Source organism: Rhinopithecus roxellana, chromosome 10 (assembly GCF_007565055.1).
Source record: "Rhinopithecus roxellana isolate Shanxi Qingling chromosome 10, ASM756505v1, whole genome shotgun sequence".
NCBI classification, from domain to species: domain Eukaryota; kingdom Metazoa; phylum Chordata; class Mammalia; order Primates; family Cercopithecidae; genus Rhinopithecus; species Rhinopithecus roxellana.
In genome coordinates this window covers 135913128-135934067 of record NC_044558.1, presented here as the reverse complement: position 1 = coordinate 135934067, position 20940 = coordinate 135913128, and the positions used below count along the sequence as shown (strand labels likewise).

The 20940-nt window shown below is 35.2% G+C and overlaps 1 protein-coding gene across 12 annotated transcripts in view; it reads right to left on the bottom strand.

Moving 5' to 3' along the window:
* Positions 1-20940, bottom strand: part of CCDC91 (coiled-coil domain containing 91) — a 346963-nt gene that overhangs the window by 77800 nt on the left and 248223 nt on the right. For all 12 annotated transcript variants that reach the window (XM_030939611.1, XM_010379889.2, XM_010379895.2 and 9 more), the window contains 3 exons: positions 17972-18064; positions 17807-17875; positions 15254-15430 (listed from right to left, as the gene is read on the bottom strand). In XM_030939611.1, the coding sequence (XP_030795471.1) occupies positions 15254-15430; positions 17807-17875; positions 17972-18064 (339 nt within the window). The remainder of the gene's footprint in view (positions 1-15253; positions 15431-17806; positions 17876-17971; positions 18065-20940) is intronic.

Here is a 20940-nt window from a genome sequence, read left to right as displayed (position 1 = left end):
CATACTAGAGCTCCATTATACGTTATTTGTTTATTCTCTCTTGCTGCTTTTAGGATCCTTTCTTTATCCTTGACCTTTGGGGGCTGGATTATTAAATGCCTTGAGGTGTAGTCTTTTTTGGATTAAATTTGCTTAGTGTTCTACAAACTTTTTGGACTTGGATGTTGATACCTTTCTCTAGGTTTGAGAATTTCTGTTATTATTCCTTTGAATAAACTTTCTATCTCTATCTCTCTATCTCCTCTTTAAGGCCAATAATTCTTAGGTTTGCCCCTTTGAGGCTATTTTCTAAATCCTGTAGGCATACTTCATTGTTTTTTACTCTTGTCTCCTTTATGTATAGCCCGTTTTCAAGCTCAGTAATTCTTTTTTTCTGCTTTGTCAGTTCTGCCATTAAAAGGCTCTGATGCATTCTTCAGTATGCCAATTGCGCTTTTCAATTCCAGAGTTTCTGCTTGATTCGTTTTAACTATTTCAATCTCTTTGTTACATTTACCTGATAGAATTCTGAATTCCTTCTCTGAATTGAGTTTCCTCAAAACAGCCATTCTGAATTCCCTGTCTGAAAGGTCACATATCTCTGTATCTCCAGAATTGGTCTCTGGTGTCTTATTTAGTTCATTTGGTGAGGTCATGTTTTCCTGGGTTATCTTGATACTTGCAGATGTTTGTCTGTGTCTGGGCATTGAAGAGTTAGGTATTTACTTTAGTCCCTGCAGTCTGGGCTTTGATGCATCCATCCTTCTTGGGGAGGCTTTGCAAACATTTGAAAGAAACTTGGATGTTGTAATCTAAGCTGGATTTTCTTTAGAGACCCCAAGATCAGTAATGCTGTGGTTCTTTCAGACTCATAAAGGTATAGTCTTGATAGTTTTGGACAAGATCTAGAATTCTCTGAACTACAAGGCAGAGATTCTTGTTCTCATTCTTTAGCTTCTCCCAAACAAATGAAGTTTTTCTCTCTATTCTGAGACAACTAGAGCTGGGGCCACCATCCCTAGGACTGTGCTGGGTCAGACCTGAAGCCAGCACAGCATTAAGTCTTGCCCAAGGCCTGGCTACCACCTAGGTTCGCTCAGAGCCCGAGGGTTCTACAATCAGGAAGTGGCAAGGTGAGCCAGGCCTATGTCCTTCCCTTCAGGGCAGTGAGTTCCCTTAGGCCCCAGGCAGGTCCGGAGGTGCTATCCACGAGCTGGAGACTAGAGTTAAAAACCTTAGACATCTACCTGGTGTTCCATTATACTATGGCTGAGCTGGAACTCAAACTACAAGGTACAATCTTTCCCAATCTTCCCTCCCCTTTCCAAAGGCAGAGGAGCCTCACCCAGTGGCCACTCCATCTCAGGTCTACGTGAAGTACTGCAGACCTACAGAAAGTACTGTCAGACTACTGCTGATGTTCCCTTAAGGCCAAAAGGCTCTTCCATTAGCTTGCGGTGTAGGCTGCCTGGGCTGGGACTCACCCTTCAGGAAAATAAACTCCTCTGGCTCAGGACTGTTCCAGGAATGTCATCCAAGAGCGAAGTCCTAGAATTGGGAATCCTAGGGGTCTACTTGGTGCTCTACCCCACTGAGACCAAGCTGATATTTAAGGTGCCGGACAAAGTCCCCTTTACTTTTCCCTCTACTGTTCTCTAGCAGGAGTCTCATCCTTTAGCCACCACAGCTGGGACTGTGCTGAGCCTCATCTGAAGCCAGCAAGTCTCAGAGGCTCACCCAAGGCCCTTGATATAGTACCTGGGTATTGCTGCTGCTTATTCAGGGCCCAAGGGCTCTTGAGTTGACAGGGAATGAATCCTGTCAGGACTGGGTCCTTCCTTTCAAGGCAGCAGGTTCCCTTCTGCCTAAGATGTGTCTAGAAATGTCACCCAGGAGCTAGGGCCTGGAAAGGAGGCCTTGTGACTCTCAACAATGCTCTATCCTGCTGTGGCTGAGCTAGTATCCAAGATGCAAGACAAAGTCCTCCCTACTGTTACGTCTCCTCTCCTTAAGTGGAAGGAAGGGGTCTCTTTTGGAGCTGGGAGATGTACAACCTGGGGCTGGGGATGGGTGATGCCACACTACCTCAGCCATCCTAGCTAGTGTCTCAGTAGGTTGCCCGCCATTCCACTGGTTTTTGGCCTGGTTCTGTGCTAGGACTCGCCTAGGTGTTGCAGTCCTTGTGGCCTAGCCTTCTGCATTCATTTTGGGCCCCAGAGCACTTTAGCCCATCGTGGTAAGGCTTGGGGGAACTCAAGTTCTTACTGACTGCTAGGATCAGTGATTCCCCTCTGGCTAAGGCTGATTTAAATGCTCACTCAGTGGGCAGGTGTCAGGTAAGTTTGGTGTGGTTTTGCTTTCTGGTATAACAAGGGCAGCACTGAGTTCAATGCCTCCCAATTGCTGGCTCTTCTCCCCAGGGCAGAGAGACACTCTTTGGATGGGGAGAGGTGGTATCAGAGATTCAAGAGTGTTTTGCCTACCTCTTCAGTGTCTCTATCAGCAATATAAAGTAAAAATCAAGTACTTTGCTCACTTGTTTCTTTTATAAAGAAATAGACAGTTTTTATAAAGCTGCTTTTTCTGTGTAGATAGTTGTTAAACTGGTGTCCAGGCAGGAAGGATGGTCAGTGAAGCCTTCTATTACTATTCCACCATCTTGCTACACTTCTTCAAATAAAAAGTTTTTTTGTTCATTTATTGTTATTCTGACCAGGATTACCCCAAAATGGTCAATTTTTGTTATTACCCCCAGAGACAGACATGCTGAATTATATTTATCAGAAGCAAATGTTGTCAGTCACCAAAATTTCAAGCCTTAGAGACATGTTTGGTTTCATATCCTATTTCCAGTCACCAGGTTCAGTCTTCCCCTCAAAATGTTTATCTGTCCTTTCTTCACTATTTCAACTGCCATCATGTCGGGTACGCTGCCCTCTTCATGCATATCAAGTATTCCAGCAACTTCTAGAGAGTATTCTTATGTTTAGACTTTTTCTTGCTTCTGTGCATCACATTTAAGGCTGTCCAGTTAATCTTCCATAAAAAATATTTAGCTCTTGTCCCTTTTGTGCCAGTGGAGCCTCTGGTGGCATTCTGTTTGTGATAATATTAAATCCAAATTTGTCTCTTTGACCTCAATGTTCTCATAATTGGCTCATGTATATTAATTCCATCTCTGTTTTACAATACTGTCCCAAAAAACATTTTGATTTGTCAAACTGATATCCACCAAACACTGTGCTCATTTCCATCTCTGTGTTTTCAACTGCCTCAACATGTTGTACTCTGTAATATTTCACTCGGTCTCAAATTGGAACAATTTATAAATTTGACATATTTCTGTAGTTCATTGTAATGTCTTTGAAAACAATGAGAAAGTTTCATTCATACTTGTAACTTCTGTAGAAGCTACCATGTTTTCATGTATATAGTAAATACTAATGTCATGTATATAGGAAATACTGCAGTTTCCCGGACATGCCATGCTTTGCTTTCCAAGCTTGGAATGATTTCTCTTCATCCTTCTCCTCTGTTTAATAAACCTACTTCTCCTTCTTCGTGATTCAGTTTAAGTATCATCATCTCTAGGAGCCTTTCCTGAAATGTTTCAGGCCTTCCACGTCACAATGTGGGTAGATCTAGTACTCCTCAAATGTGCTCATAGAATACCTTATATTTTATCACTCTCAAAGCACTCTGTAGCTCAAAATTATGATTATCAGTTTACTTGTCCATCTTACCAACTTGACATCCCTTTGAAACCACAGACTATATTTATGACACAGCATAGTCTTTATAACTAGAATACAACCCTATAGTATCTGGTACAGACTACAGATGCACAGTTCATCGTAATGAACATGTGAATTTGTTTCCCCAATTCAAAGAAAACCTACTTAAGAGTAGAGACTATGTATTACATTTCTTGTGTCTCCCAGAGCAACTTACTCTATGGGTACACACTAGATTACAGCTTCTCACAACTGTCTTAGTTTATGGCTCTCTTGTGTTTCAGCAATTTTTTTCATGCTCCTACTAGGCCAAAAGAAATACCTAGTTGTTCCACAGATTAATTAGGTAGGTGATAACTTAGCCATTTGAAAAGATAATATATAAAAATTGAGAGGAAACTATTTTTATTTCATCCTTAACTATAGTTCCTTACTCATGAGAATTTTGTACATAGTATGCACTGCAACACTTTTTAACCCTTGGAATAGGATGGGATAATAATACTCTGGTGTTCTGTTCCACATTGGTTTTTGCATAGTACTTGCTTTTTATCTCAGCAGCATCCAAAATGCCAGCTTCACAAAGATATAATAAAAGAGAAAGAAACGTAACATAAACAAATATTGACAAGCTGGTAGTTCATCTGGTTTCAAGAGCTCAAGTATTGCTGCATTACCTTCTGGTTAAAAAACAAAAACAAAAACAAAAAACCTTCAGCATCCTTATGAATTCTTTGGAGCACCCCCCTCTTGATACACAGTTTGGAAAACTACAGCATTTGGTAATCATCAGTACCCATCTGTTTAGCTGCTGCTTATTATGCATGGCACTATGCTAGGTGTGAAAATTACATCAGTAAATAACATGGTAATAATAATAGTAGCAGTAGTATCAACAACAGTGGCCATCCTAGCAAGAACAACACATACTATGTTCCAGGCACTGTGTTAAGTAAATGAAATGAATTTATGCTGCCTTATTAGCAATTTAGTGGTACTGAAGATTCTGTGACCCAACAAAGATGTGTGTGAAAGACATAGAGCTAAATGAAATAAATATAAAAAGTATTAAAATAAAAATATAAAAGTCATGCTTTACATTTTTGGGTTAAAATTTAACAAAATGGTCAGGTATATTATCATTTGATCCTCAGGATGATTTTGAGAGGCATGTATATCCTGAAATTTAGAATACTTAGGCTACTTAACCAAATTTATAAGCTTATAAAACAACAATATAAGTATTTTAAATGTATTGTAGAAGGATTTTACAGTAATTATTTCAGAAACAAATAACTTTTTACAATTAAATTATAAAATGATCAATTTGTGAAATATTAGTAATTGGGTACAAATCTGTGAAGTAGGAATTTGCCCTGCACCTATAATACAGGAATAGAAATGATATCCATAGTGTAGAAAGAACAGTAGAGATTATATTCTTTAATACACACATTCTTCAACCTTCCACCCAATCCATCTTTTTAATACTGGATATAACGATGCACACTTTGCTAGATCAATTGTGATTTCATAATTTCAGCTTGTACAGTCATAAACCATATGATGATATTTTTGTCAATGAGGGACTGTGTATGCAACACTGGTCTCTTAAGATTATAATAGGTATTTTTACTGTTGTCTTTTTTTGTTTAGATATGCACTTACCATTGTGTTACAACTGCCTATAGTACTCAGTACAGTAACATGCTGTATTGGTTTGTAGCCTAGGAGCAACAGACTATACCTAAATAACCTAAGTGTGTGGTAGGTTATATCACCTAGGTTTCTAAAAGTATACTCTATGAGATCTGCATTACAAAATCTCCCAGTGATGCATTTCTCAGAATGTATCCCCATGGTTAAGAGACAAAAGACAGCAGTGAGGTAAAAATTTTCACCTACTTCCTCTAATTTGTCCCTCTTCAGCTAAGTTAAAAAATATATATATACACACACATATATCTATAGATATATATAATATAATATATAAAATAATATGTAATATAATATAATATATATATAAATATATAAATATATACATATATAATATATAGATATATCTATCTATAGATATATAACTAAAGAGGAAGAAACATGTATAAAAGTATACACATACACATATATGTATATATACTTTTTATACATAAACATAGTATACATATATAAAGTATATACACACATACATATAAAAGTATATATGCATGCAAATATGTGAAGAATGTGGCTTTATATTTTTTTCTTTTCAAGGCTAAACACTTCAACTCCTTCAACAGTATGTGACAAGGTTTCCTGCTTTATCACAATACCACCTAATATTTGCATGCTATTTATGGTTTCTAAGCTTTTTCACTAATCTATTATCTTTCTTTTTTGACTTGTTTCTAAGGGCCTCACAACAACTAGGCAAAGCAGGTATTATTAATTCCATTTAGAGACCTGAAAGTGGAGCTTCATACACTTTTAAAACTTGGCCAAAATTACATGAGTCATAAGCTAGGACTCAAATCTAACCCTCTTTACCCCTTAGCACATTTATTTGACAATCGGTTAAAATTATTTTAATCACAAGTAACAGAAAATTCAGCACAAATTGACTTGAAGGGAAAAAAAAGAAAGTTACAGTCTCATAAGAGAACATAAAAGAACTTTAGTGTGGGCTCCATCTAGCATGCAAACAATGTGATCGGGATACCAATTTCTTCAGTTCTGTTCTGCCAATGATGTTGTTTCTATTTTCTCAAAAGCTCTACATATATGGTCCCAAGACAATTACTAACAGCTTTAAAGATTTTCTCATTTTCTTACTGTGAAAAACAGAGTTTAATATACCTGAGGAGGCAAGTCCTCAAATTGCGTCTGAAGAGCTTGGCTCAAATTATGTATGCATCCTTGGAACATGGGGATGGAAAACAATTATTAGCCTAGATCAACAAGTACCTATATGTAAATCAGAAAGTAGGTTAAATTTCCTCTAAACCACATCGCTAAAAAATAAACTATCACATTGGGAACAGAGGAATAGATGCTGAGGAGGTACAAATGAATGTCTAAGACATTCTCATTCTGATTTGGAAATGTCTCTTTGAAAACATGGTATCTTTTGAATGTATATGAATGGTATAATTAAATGTAATGCTTCTATTTGACCAGTGAAAGAGAGTGTACTACTTTACTATGACCTAAAAATTCTACTTGTATTCATGCAGCCATTCATCACTGTAGCGCAAATATACACTAGTTGTTCAAAGTAAACATTTTTCTGAAGCTGAAAGTAATTATCCTTGACCTCTCATTTTCCAAGTTTTTCATTGAGTAACAATAATAAGAATCAGTTCAGTTTGGCATCCAACTGACAGTGTGATGAATACTTCTTCAAAAACGGGATAATAACATCCAAAGCACTATTTTAAATAACTCTAATCTTGGTAAAATGTTCCAATTAAAAGCTACCAAAACTCTAAGAGCCAAATTGTGTTGTTGGAGACCCAGTTGATTTTTTAAAGATTAGTATGTCTCCTTAAAATATAATAAATACACAGTATATATACTTTTGTATGTGTATATATAGTATGTGTATATCTAGTATGTGCATATATACTTTTATACATAAAGTATACATACATAAAGTACATACATTCATACATATAAAAGTATATATGCATGCAAATATGTGAAGAATGTGGCTTTATCTTTCTTTCTTTTCAAGGCTAAACGCTTCACCTCCTTTAACAGTATGTGACAAGGTTTCCTGCTTTGTCAAAATACCACCTAATATTTGCATATTATTTATGGTTTCTAAGCTTTTTCACTAATCTATTATCTTTCTTTTTTGACTTGTTTCTAAGGGCCTCACAACAACTAGGCAAAGCAGGTATTATTAATCCCATTTAGAGATCTGAAAGTGCTGGTCCTATCTATTACATCTATTGCAGTTTGTTAAGATTCAGCTCCTCCTTTCAAGGTAATCTATTGGAGAAGACATAGGTCTTTTTATAATAATATGGCTGAGCAGTAGTATAGTTATATACTGAATGCTCAAGAGGAGCTCTTGATTTAATCTGCAAGGAGGAAATAAAAATTTTATGGAGGGTAAAAAATGGTGAATTATGAAATAAGAGTGGGTTTTGCCAGGCAGGAAGCAATGGGATTCTAGGCTGATGGTGCAGTATGAACCAAGACCCAAGACCATAAAATAGCACACTATACGTACCAGCCATTTGCTTCTAAAAGCAGGAAATGTGAAACAGAGCAGCAGAAGATGAGTTAGACAGGTAAAGACCAGATCAATGAAAGATGTATGTTTTATGCTAAGTCGTTTGAACTTTTATCTTACAGGCTACAGGGAGGCACTGAAGAATTTCAAGTGGGAGAATGACATCCATTTTTTGCATCCATTTGTGAAAAGACACAAAACTGGAGGTAAAGAAGTCTATATAGGAGGTCAAGGTAAGCAATAAAAATATTAACTGAGACAAAGATAACAGGTTTGAAGTAAGTGTATATGTTTAAGGATTATTTTTCAGGTAAAATAGAAAGGTTCTGATAATTAAAAAGATGTGAGGTGGGTGGATTACAAGGTCAGTAGTTGAGACCAGTCTAGCCAATATCGTGAAACCCCATCTCTACTAAAAATACAAAAATTAGCCAGGCATGGCGGCATGCGCCTGTAGTTGTAGCTATTCCGGAGGCTGAGGCAGAAGAATCACTTGAAGCCAGGAGGGGGAGGTTGCGGTGAGCTAAGATGGTACCACTGCACTCCAGCCTGGGTGACAGAGTGAGACTCCATCTCAAAAAATAAAAAATAAAAAAAAATAAAATAAAAAAGATATGCAAATGAGGACAAAAGGGAAAATCTAGGATGAATTCTCATTCTTTGGACTGGAGAACTTGGCAGATGTTGTGTTACAGACATCTCACTGAATGACTATAACTGAAGAAAAATAGAAGGAAGAAAGGACTTGGATGAAAAGGTATCATTTCTCTATAGATATGATACATTTGATAATTTAAAATGTCATTACGATTTTATTACCAACTAGGTTACTATCAAAATATTGTAAATAAGAACTTTTTTTTTTGAGACGGAGTCTTGCTCTGTCGCCCAGGCTGGAGTGCAGTGGCCGGATCTCAGCTCACTGCAAGCTCCGCCTCCAGGGTTCACGCCATTCTCCTGCCTCAGCCTCCCAAGTAGCTGGGACTACAGGCGCCTGCCACCTCGCCCGGCTAGTTTTTTGTATTTTTTAGTAGAGACGGGGTTTCACTGTGTTAGCTAGGATGGTCTCGATCTCCTGACCTCGTGATCCGCCCGTCTCGGCCTCCCAAAGTGCTGGGATTACAGGCTTGAGCCACCACGCCCGGCCATAAATAAGAACTTAAAAATGAATGAATGAATCAAAACTAAAGAAGTCAGCACAGAAAAACTTCAGGGTTGTGAAACTAGCCTGCTAAGCTAAAATAGAAATGTTATTTCCTTTTTTAAAAGAGGGGTCAGGTGGCAGTACTAAATTTCTTAAGGAAAATTTAACCACTGATTGTAATGTCTGTGGCTTCTGGGGAAAACATAACCCCAAATTACAGTGGCTGTGGTTATAAACTATTATGAAGAGCTTCCAACGTCAGATATCGTTTCAGGGTCTGTATGCACTGGAGTTCTTTTACAGGACTTTGCTAGAACAGCAAAATTAATGACTATCCTCTTTTTGCCTACTTTGGTGTCAATAACAAACGTCCTTTCCGTTACTTAATAAAGACTTTTAAGTGACTCAGAATTAATTTAATATGAAAATCAATAAGCCAAGGTCATAAATTTCCTTTTAGTATCTCAGAAAAAATGTACAATCTACAATCAATGCTAAGAAATTAGTCTTAACTTGCAATCAAGGCCAAAGGAAAACATCTCTCAAATAAATTCTGAGAATTATCTACCACAATCCTTAGGTACTCGGTTTTCTGCCACAGTTTAACATCTCCTCAGTAAATCCAGTACTAGCAGAGAGGAAATCTAGAGGTAAATTCTAAAGCAGAAGCTGATTTTTCCCTTTTCATTTCTCAGAAATAATTTAGGTGGCTTAAGTTACACAATGTTTTTGTGTTGCCATACTAGATCATTTCCTAATTTCTACTGTGACTTAGTAGACAAAGAAATATATTAATTGCTGTTAATTATGGTTTTAGTTTTCTTTAAAAGAACATTCAAGTGCTGTCAAGTGACCTACACCTTAGAATTTAAAAATGGTTTCCAAGCTTTTAAAAAGTCAGTCCCTTCAGTTAATACTCAGAACAGTTTGTAGGTCCCTGGAGAGGGCCTCTTCAGGCTCCATGTATCCCAACTAGCTGCCAGACAAAATGAGCACTGGCCTCTGCATCTAGGCAGGGGCTCAGTAGAAAGTGGCAGAAGCTGCTGTTCATAGTGGTGACCTGAGCTTCCTAGAAAGTCTGGATGAATGCCTGGCTACTCAATCATGGGTTACAGTGTGACACAGACAGCACCAGTAAGTTTAACACTTTCATTATTTCATCTGAAGTACAACTGTTACATGTGAAACTATTTACAGTATTACACAGTTAATCTAAAGTGGCCATATTCTTTCTAGGTAGAAGATGGACACAATCCATAAAAGAATGTCATAAAACCCTATCCAGAAAATATTTCCTTTTTATTTATTTGGTTTTAAATAACAACTATATGCTTATTAATTGAAAATTTCTATTTCCAGCCCTGACAACTCCCCTGAATTCCATTTCTATATTTCTAACTGCCTACTCAACATTTCCTCTAGGCTCATGAATAGGCATCACACATTTAATACACACAAATTAGATTTTTTTTTTTTTTTTTTTTTTTTTTTTTTGAGATGGAGTCTCACTCTGTCGCCCAGGCTGGAGTGCAATGGCTGGATCTCAGCTCACTGCAAGCTCTGCCTCCCGGGTTTACGCTATTCTCCTGCCTCAGCCTCTGGAGTAGCTGGGACTACAGGCGCCGGACACCCCGCCCGGCTAGTTTTTTTGTATTTTTTAGTAGAGACAGGGTTTCACCGTGTTAGCCAGGATGGTCTCGATCTCCTGACCTCGTGATCCGCCCGTCTCAGCCTCCCAAAGTGCTGGGATTACAGGCTTGAGCCACTGCACCCGGCCACAAATTAGATTTTTTAATCCCATGAAACTTAACCTTTTCTCACCTCAGTAAAGGAAATTACATCCAAAATCACCATCCATCCAGTTATTCTGAAAGTCATTTGTTTTTTAAAATCAGCTCTATTAAGGTATTACTTACATATAATTTTCATGAATATTAAGTGTGTAATTTGGTAAGTTTTGCCAAATAGAAGCGCTATCACAATCAAGATAAAAAACATTATCATTGCCCTCGAAAAATTCCCCTGCCCCCAGATATTGTAACTAGTTATGTGTCTTCTCTCATATCACTTTTGTCTTCTCTAGAATCTCATATAAATTGAATTATATGAAATGAAAATTTACTGGGTTTGGCTTCTTTCCTAACTACTATTGTCTAAAGAAATCCCCTACAACCATTATCAGCTAAATATATAACCCCGAATTTTTTCTTCCTAGCCCACAGCACCACACGGCATTATCTTGCGTATCATAGCTCTTTTCCAACTTGAATGTTAGCTCTATGAAAGCACAGGGGCCTTGTCTATCTTGCTTAATGTTGTGTGTCAGAAATGTCTAACAGTGCCAATACATGGCAGAGGCACCATAAATGTTACAGAATGGATGAATATATAAAAGTAACACCTTCTTAAAGTTTTGCCTATAGAACTTACCTGCTAATTTCCTAGGATCATTTCAAATATTAAATGATAAATGACATCAATCTGTACTTTATACTAAGATGAGAACACAGGGAGATAGAATCGAGTAGTGGCAAATTACAAGGCCTCAGGAGTTACGCTGCCTGAACTTGAATACTGTCTGCTGACTCTTCTAAAAAGTCACATGGCCTAAAACAAGTTACATAATCTCTGTAATCTTTAGTCTCCCCATCTGTATCAATGGGGATAATAATAGCACCTACTTCATAAGGTGGTTGTGAGGAATTAAGATGAAACATCTAAAAAAATCAGAAAAGTGCTCAGCACTTAGAATTGAATTAATAAGTCAATATTGTTAATTATTGCCATCTCCACCACTACCAGTTCTGCTATTATCTTACTGCTACTATTTTCTGCAGGCAAAGCTACAAAAAAACAAAAACAAAAATAAATAAAAATACCTTTTTAGCTAAACTAGCTCAATATATTTGCTTAGAATAAAGGCAACTTAATGAAACTTGAATATGGGGAACTATTATTGTTTCCCTTATTATTATCAGATAATGATCTGTCAGCTTTTGTAATGCCCTTTATTTGAGGGATTTTCCTAAAAGAAGTAACAAGGACATTAATTATAAATGTGAAACTCATTAAAATCCTCCAGGATATGCACAGAATGAAGAGGCAGTATTTCAGATTCCTATCACTAGCAGCCCAGGGGTAAAGTCCATTTATAAATTATATTTCTAGTCTTGCAACAAAACTAATTTTGGGCAATTAATTAAACTCATGGGACTTTATACAAACCAATTTGTAGTAATATATTAGTTTTTCCAATTGGCTTTTCCTAGGAAACTAATATGATTAATTAATAAATGCCATCTATAAACTTATTTGAAAATTTTGGACAAATACAATTAAGTCATTAAAAGCATCTTCTGGGAAGTGTACCCTTCAAGGATATTTACTGCATGTTTCCTACATGCTTATTTTTCTTGTAGCTGGTATCTTACAACTAGCATAATTTTCATTTTGTTTAATGATTATAATCAGATAATTATTAATTTACTTTTTCCTTTACCTTGGGAATTTAGAAAAATGTTAAAATACCAGATGATGTCAACAAGAGGTGAAACAGGAAAACCCTGGATCCTTTGTCCTTCCATGGACACACTCAATTAACAACGATGCATGCACAAATACCCTTTGTGGAAAATTCAGACACAAATTGAGAGAGTCCTTCAACCTGGGCAACCATGAAACCAACTACACTGAAACTGGTAGGAAAACTCAAGACCTAACTCTCACCACAATCCCTATACCCAATACAGTGCCATATGATCCAAAGGAAATCCACAGCTCTCAACTTCTCTGGTGGGGAGAAAGTTGGATTACATGTCCAATCAACCTTCCTAGAAACTGCCCAGGTTACCCACTTCTGTCTTACCTATCTCAGAGCAGTAACAGGACCTGGCATACTACTGATGCCTGGGGACAGTGAGAACAAAAATGGTGGATTAAATTAACAAGTAAACAGTTGCTATAGCCCACCCGCCTGCTCAGTCCAAGAAAGAGGGCAAAAAACCTCAGATTGCAGCTTCTCCCTGGGGAGGGAAAGAGTTGGACTACATGTCCAAAGTTCTAATCTTTCCAGGGGCTCCTGGGAGACTGGCTTCTGTCTCACCTATCTGCGAGCACTGGAACACCATGTACATTAGACAGCTATGGGGTACCAACAACAAACACAGCAGTATGGATTAGCATAAACATTTGAGAGGCCCACAAAATCTCTGATTAGGTTGATTGGTGTGGTTCTTCACCAGTACAAGGCCAGTCAATGAAGACTGTGAGAGGTAGCTGTTATTTCTAATGGATAGAAACCAACATACGGCCGGGCGCGGTGGCTCAAGCCTGTAATCCCAGCACTTTGGGAGGCCGAGACGGGCGGATCATGAGGTCAGGAGATCGAGACCATCCTGGCTAATACGGTGAAACCCCGTCTCTACTAAAAAATACAAAAAAACTAGCCGGGCGACGAGGCGGGCGCCTGTAGTCCCAGCTACTCGGGAGGCTGAGGCAGGAGAATGGCGTGAACCCGGGAGGCGGAGCTTGCAGTGAGCTGAGAGCCGGCCACTGCACTCCAGCCTGGGCAGCAGAGCAAGACTCCGTCTCAAAAAAAAAAAAAAGAAACCAACATACAGAGTCAAGAAAAATAAATAAGGAACAATGTTCCAAACAAAGAAATAAATGTCCTGAAATCCACCTAAATGATACAGAGATATATAATTTAACTTGGCAGAGACTTTCTAGCAAAATGTGCAAACATGTAAGGAAATTAATGTAATTTATTCAAGACATGTTTAGATTGTCTTCACCATATTCTGAACCTACAGAGGACAAATTTCAAAGTAGTGTATCATATACTGCATGTTTCTTGTAGACTCTTGACAAATCAGCAGAGAAGTGTGCTCTTTAAGATATATATTTTTCCATTAGGATGATGAATATGTGCTGATTTTTTCATGCCTTCTTACCCAATTTAAGGGATGAATGGCCCACATCAATGTGAGGTTACAGGAATGTTTGGAGTCATAAAACAAATTTAAATAAACTCTCCCAAATAAGAACTTAGCCAATGAACTTGACCTTACTGGCATGAAATTCCAACCAACTGAAGCGACAGACAAACACTTTATATGCGATAGGTACTCAATATACATTTATTGATAGGTTACAGTAAGAATTAAAAGGTAATACTGCTTTAGTGAAAAAAATGCAAGAAAAAAAAAGATCTGCTACTGTAGTACTGTTATCTTACCATAGATGCTACCTACAGATCTGTTTAATTTTTGTAATAAATGGGTAACTGTGTGTTCCTGAGAGTAAACAAGTGACATCTTTAAAAAATGTAACTTTTATCTGGGGTATTAAAAACTCTGAGCTTTTTAAGGCTTCATTAAGATTAATGAGTCATAAAAAAAATATGGGTTGATCTGAAAGGTTAGTCATTTTAGCTGCAATTATAATGTGAATGAACAATTGTAGTATATTTAACAGTTTGAACATGAGAAACCGAGTTCTTTTGCTTTTGATACTTAAGGGAAGATTTATTTAAGTACTTCTGCCTATATATATATATATATATAAAGACTAATTATAAAATAGGACTGTGCAAATTTAATCACAGAAAAACAAACTAAGTGTTTTTAATTGTTCAGATAAACAATCAAAAGTTATTTTGCATGTAGGCCACACCTGTTGATCGTTATGTATCTTTATGAGACTATAGGGAATATTTGTGAGGTTTTATTAATTATTGTTACCAACTATAGGTATAGAGATTTACAAATTAGAATTATAAATTAATTGAATCAAATTGTTTTCTACACAAATATATTATTTCGTATTGATTGAGTTTGTGTGCACGTGTGCATGTGTGTGTGTCTCTATGTATGAGAAAAGGAAAAATAACACAAAGTTTAATGTATTTGCAATGACTAAACATAAATGTTGTTTTGACCTTTTAGAAAATAAAGTAAAAGGGTAAAATGGTCAGTTACTAAGTTTTCAATATCAGAAAGATGAAAGCACATTAAAATATTAAAAATGATTAATTCAAAATATTAACATCAAAATGAAAATTAAAAATTAAAAAGTCATAAATATCTACTAAGGTTGTTTTAAGTAAAATAAAAGAGTAAGGGTACTTCATTTTGAGAAAAATGAGAAAAAAAGTATTTACAAACAGTTAATATTACTGACCTGACTTATTTTTCTTTGTTCTTGTATAGCTTTTTGAATTTCCTGAGATACTTTTTCTTGATCTTTTGCATGTTCTGTCTTCCATAATTCCCTTTCTTCAGCATGGGCTTTTTCCAAATTTTTTCTTTCTTCTTCTATGGCTTTTAAAACTGCATCCTTCATTGCTTCTTTTTCAAGCTTCAAAATAAATAAAGACCAGAACAAATCTGAAAGATTGACTGCATAATGATTTCTTGAGTAAGACAGACTTGGTTAACCTAAAAGATAAAAAAAAACTTTGATCCTATAGTGTTTAGTTGTCACATTGCTATTTTTATGCATAGCAAATAACTGCTATAAAATAAAATCTATTATTCTTTTTTATACAAATATTCCTACTTAATTCCCATGGCATTTCTAATCTTCAAAGAAATCAGGTCTTAGGGTGAAGTAGCAGGTTTCAAACTATATAGTCTAAGGATCTCTTTACAATCTTAAAATTATTGAGGATATCAAAGAGATTTTGTTTATGCTGATCACATGTATTAATACATACCGTATTAGAAATTCAAGCAAAAATAAAATTCATTTAAAATTAATATCATTAACTGCATTGATATTAATATATTTTATGAAAAATAACTGCTTTCCAAAATTAAAAAAGGAAAATTCCACTGTATGTGTCTTTAAACCTCTTTAATATCTGACTTAATACAAGACAGCTAAATTAATTCCTTTTTCTCCCTTCTGTGTGAAATCTGTAATGGTGTTTTTTAGTTGAAGTATATAAAGAAAACCCAGTCTCACACAGATAGATAGTGGGAAAAACTGAGTATTTAGTAGCCAGTTTAGAAAATTGTAGATATTCTTGATGATTTCACATCAGAACTTGACAAGGACTAGTTCTTAAAGGTTAGGTGGCATAATGAAAATAAAATTATGTCAAATGAAAATTTCATGTTATTATATTACAGTCCTTTCTTGTACTCTGAATGAATCATTTATCGATACATAATTTTTAACATTTTTATGGGAAAAATATTGATTTATTGAGTTACATGTCTTCTCCAGATGCTGACACATTTCTTTGTACCAAAATTTTAAAATCACATTTGTTAATGTTACCATAAATCTCATTCAGGAACATACATATTGGAAAACAGATACAAATTTTCTAAAATTCGACTTTTTGCTTTAAATCACCTCAAACTCTATTCCAAAGAAAGAGTGCTACTTTCCATTTTGTTCTTAAATCCATACTCTAGCAGTATACAACTTGGCCACCTTCTACATTATTCACATCAAACATATATGTTGACTCCATCTTCTCCATATTTCCAGAATTTGCCTATTTCTTTTCTTTCCAAACTACTACTACTGGTCTGTTTCTACTACTCACTATCTCGTAGCCAGACTTTTGATGCATTCTATGAATTCTTTCCCTGCCTCTAGCTTTTGTTGCCTCTAATTTCCCAAAAGTTAATGTCAATTACCATTACATCACAAACATGTTTTTAAAATATCAGTATGTCTCCCTTACCTTGTGGAATAAAATTCAAACTCTGTTCAGAATGCTAGCCATCCTTTCAGGCTGAATTCAAAAGTAATTTATTGTTTAAAAACTTCTAAGACATAGACATATGATGTACATACTCATAATAATTTAATGCATTCCTCCTTGCCCTCTTGGTATATAAATAATATTTTTCTTATCTGATTATAAATTATTTAAGAAAAAGACAAAATCATAGTCACCCTTAAATTTAACCCTGGCATAGTGATATATAGATATGAGACATTCAATATTTGTTTGCTAAATTTAATTTTAAATCTAAAACTCAAAAGTAAGTGTTAAAAGTGTATTTGTTGGTGTGTGTATATCTTATATCTATGAATACATGATTTAGATGAGTTATTTTAAACTTGGCTTTAAAAATTACTTACCTTGCTGGGCGCGGTGGCTCAAGCCTGTAATCCCAGCACTTTGGGAGGCCGAGACGGGCGGATCATGAGGTCAGGAGATCGAGACCATCCTGGCTAACCCGGTGAAACCCCATCTCTACTAAAAAATACAAAAAACTAGCCAGGCGAGGTGGCGGACGCCTGTAGTCCCAGCTACTCGGGAGGCTGAGGTGGGAGAATGGCATAAACCTGGGAGGCGGAGCTTGCAGTGAGCTGAGATCCGGCCACTGCACTCCAGCCTCGGCAACAGAGTGAGACTCCGTCTCAAAAAAAAAAAAAAAAAAAAATTACTTACCTTGATACACAGAGGCACACACAATCTCTAATTAGATCCAACAAATCGCAGGTGGATATTAGTGTCCCAACATATATGTTCTTTATAACAAGTAACTAATAACCTATATTGTAAAGCATTTCAACGCTACCATTATATTGTGTGATGTGAATTTAATAAGAATATAAGTAGTCATATCTTAAGTTTAAAAGTAAATAAAAAATAAAAATGTTGATTTTTATGGAATGAAATATTATATAAAAGATTCAGCATATTATTAATATATTCAGTTTTTTTATTTCCACTTACAAGCAACCCACTATTACAAATGGAAATACCTTTGCAGCGGATAGTAATGCCTCTTTATTTCTTTGCCTTTCTTCCTCCAAACATTTCTCCAATATTTCCTGTCAAATGATAAGACAGTTGGAAAGACATTAAATGTATTATTTGAGGTAACAGAACACATTCTTTCTATACTCTGAGCACAGTGAAAGTATTACCTTCTGTTCTTGAGATTGCTGAATCAAAGCTTCCTTTATTTTTTCTTTTAACAGTTCCTTCTCTGTATCTAGCATTTCAAGGAGCCTCTGATGCTACAAGAAATGATAAGCAAATTATATTATGGCTCTGAGACAGATGATCTATCAACAAGGAGAGTAGCTGGTAGAATTCATTTGTCCAGAAATATTGAAGTAGTTACAAAAGGAAAAAATGAGAAGTTCCCTAAAATGAAGGCTGAGGAGAAAAAAATCACTAAAATCACCTTTCTATAATCAGCCAAGATACATTTCCTAGCCCTAAGTTCAACAGAGTATATGACAAGAAATCTAACTTAAGAACAACTAGTCAAAATTGAAAAATTATTCAGAAAATGATGTCTTTTCCAAAATTAAGTTTAGAAAAATTACTCACTAAAGTGATTATTATTAACTTGCAGCAACAGAAGCAATGAAACCATTAGATGATAACTGAGAAACATAAAATATCTGCTTGATGAACAACTATCATCATAGATTATTTGCGTTCCTAGTAAGGCATTGTTAAAAAAAATTGAAAGATTTATTAATTGTTGTCACCTCAAGATTTTACCACAGATTCAAAAACTAAATCTATGAAATAAGTCCAAGAAATATTATGTAACAGGTAATATAAATGTGTATAAAGTTAATGTATCTATTTTCATTTTGATGTGCTACAGAAAAAGCTCACATACCTATCAACCAGTTATCATGGACCAAGCACTTGATGTTTGAATAGAGTTTTCTGAGAATATTCAACTTTTGCAGCCTTAGTATCTCCAATAGCCATGAGCCAAATACTGTTCCAGAACAGTTCACTGATGTGCAAACAAAACTAAAAAATATGTATTGCTACTCATATATTTTTCATTAAGTTATTAAAGGCAAGTAAGATATTTTCTCAGATTTGGAATGCTATTTATATCCAAGCCTCCTTTAAATATGAACTCATCTGACATCCAATATTTTAAAATAGATTTATGTCTTTTAAAGTTGTTCTTATTTAAAACATTTTTAGGGAGAGAGTCTATATTGAGAGTAAGTGACCAAGTAGTCCATGTCTACTTAAGATAGTCTATTATTCTTGTTTTTAATTATGCTACTTTTCATCTGTTTTTCAAGAGAATAAGTAAAATCACATGAAAGATGTGTTTTTTTCCTTAACAACAAATCCAAACTGTGATATAAATCATTACATGACTCAGAAATTATGAGTACTATATGAAATTATGTAAGGCAGCTAATTAACAAATGAGTAGACTTACCACATAATTAATGTATAAGTATTAATAACATACTTTAATTTTGTATTCTACATAAATCTAGATGCACAGAGAATTTCATAGGATCAGAAACAATACCTAATCCTATTTGAAATATACATATGAGAAAATATGCAAAGATATATACCAGGCAAATAATTATACTTAAAAATGATAAAAAATTATGAGACTGAAAATATTCAATTTAGACTTGGGAAGAGGTAAACATAACACAAATAAAACAAAAATGTTTAGAATTAAAATATATAATAAATTTTTTGGAGTTATTAATAATTAGAACACAAATATTGCTTAAAAAGAACTGGTAATGTTAGCAAAGTGAAACTAATATAAATCACTAAGTGATTTGTTATAAGTGGGCTAAATTCCCTAACTGGTCCAATAAAAACTAAATTTGAAGAGGGTACATTAGCTAAAATGACAATGTAATGTTTATAAAATTCATTCCTGAATGTCATTTCTTAATTCTGACAGTATCCTACAATAGAAGAGAATTTTTGAACTTGTTTAAGAATAAACCTGAAATTACTGTTTGAAAGAAGCATCCTACATAAAATATAACCTAAGTAAAATCACAGATTCACTTGAGAAAATAAACTGGGTTACTGGCTTTTCTCAAACTTACAGATAATAACAGCACTTTTGAGGTTCCAGGCACTGTTGAAAGTGCTTTACATGTAGTAGTACCACATTAAACTCTCACAACAAACTGCTGTATTCGTCCACATTCTTCTCATTTTCAGATGAGTCAGCTGAGACTTAGAGAGCCTAGGTAAGTTACTAGGTCTTTAATTATTTCAATAATAATCATACCCTATATAATCATTATCAGTAGTAGTAATTATCTAATACTAAAAGCAGCCCAGTACATTATACCTCATTATTATAGTAAATAAAAGCTACATAATGTAATCAGTATGTCAAGTAAGACCTCATTTTGATTTTGCTGTAATAGAATAAGACTAATCTATGCTTCCAATGTGGTCATTTCAGACTACTATTACTATTAAAATAAGATGATTTCCTGAACAAATTGCAATTGGTATTGAGACAGATGATTCAGAAAGATACTTAATGGCAAGGGGAAAATTTCTCCTTTCTTTCTTTTCTTTTTTCTTTTTCTTTCCCTCCCTTCTTCTTTCCCTCCCTCCCTCCCTCCCTCCCTCCCTCCCTCCCTCCCTCCTCTATGTTGACCAGGCTGGAATTGAACTCCTGGATTCACGTGATCTTCCCACCTCAGCTTCCCACAAAAGTGCTGGGATTACAGGCATGAGCCACTGTGCCCAGCCAAAATTTAGATCTTAAAATTAAACACAGATAATTTGTAAAGCAAACAAATAATTCACAAGAGGCTACTCAAAATCCATATGCTTCAATAAAATATATTTTGATTTTTGTAAAACTGATATATGTTAATTATAAAAAATATAAAGAAATGAAAATTTCCCAGTGTCTCATTACCCAGAGAAAATCACTGATAGCATTTAGGCAAACATCCTTCTGGAGAGCTGTTTATTAAATTTTTATATAATGAATTTATATATAAATATTATTCTGTAACCTTTTGTAACTCTATGGTATAGCATTATTCGTTTTGTTTTGTTAAATTTAATATATATTTTGCCATTCTCCTTTTTATAGACTTTTATGTTGTTTCCAATTTTTCAC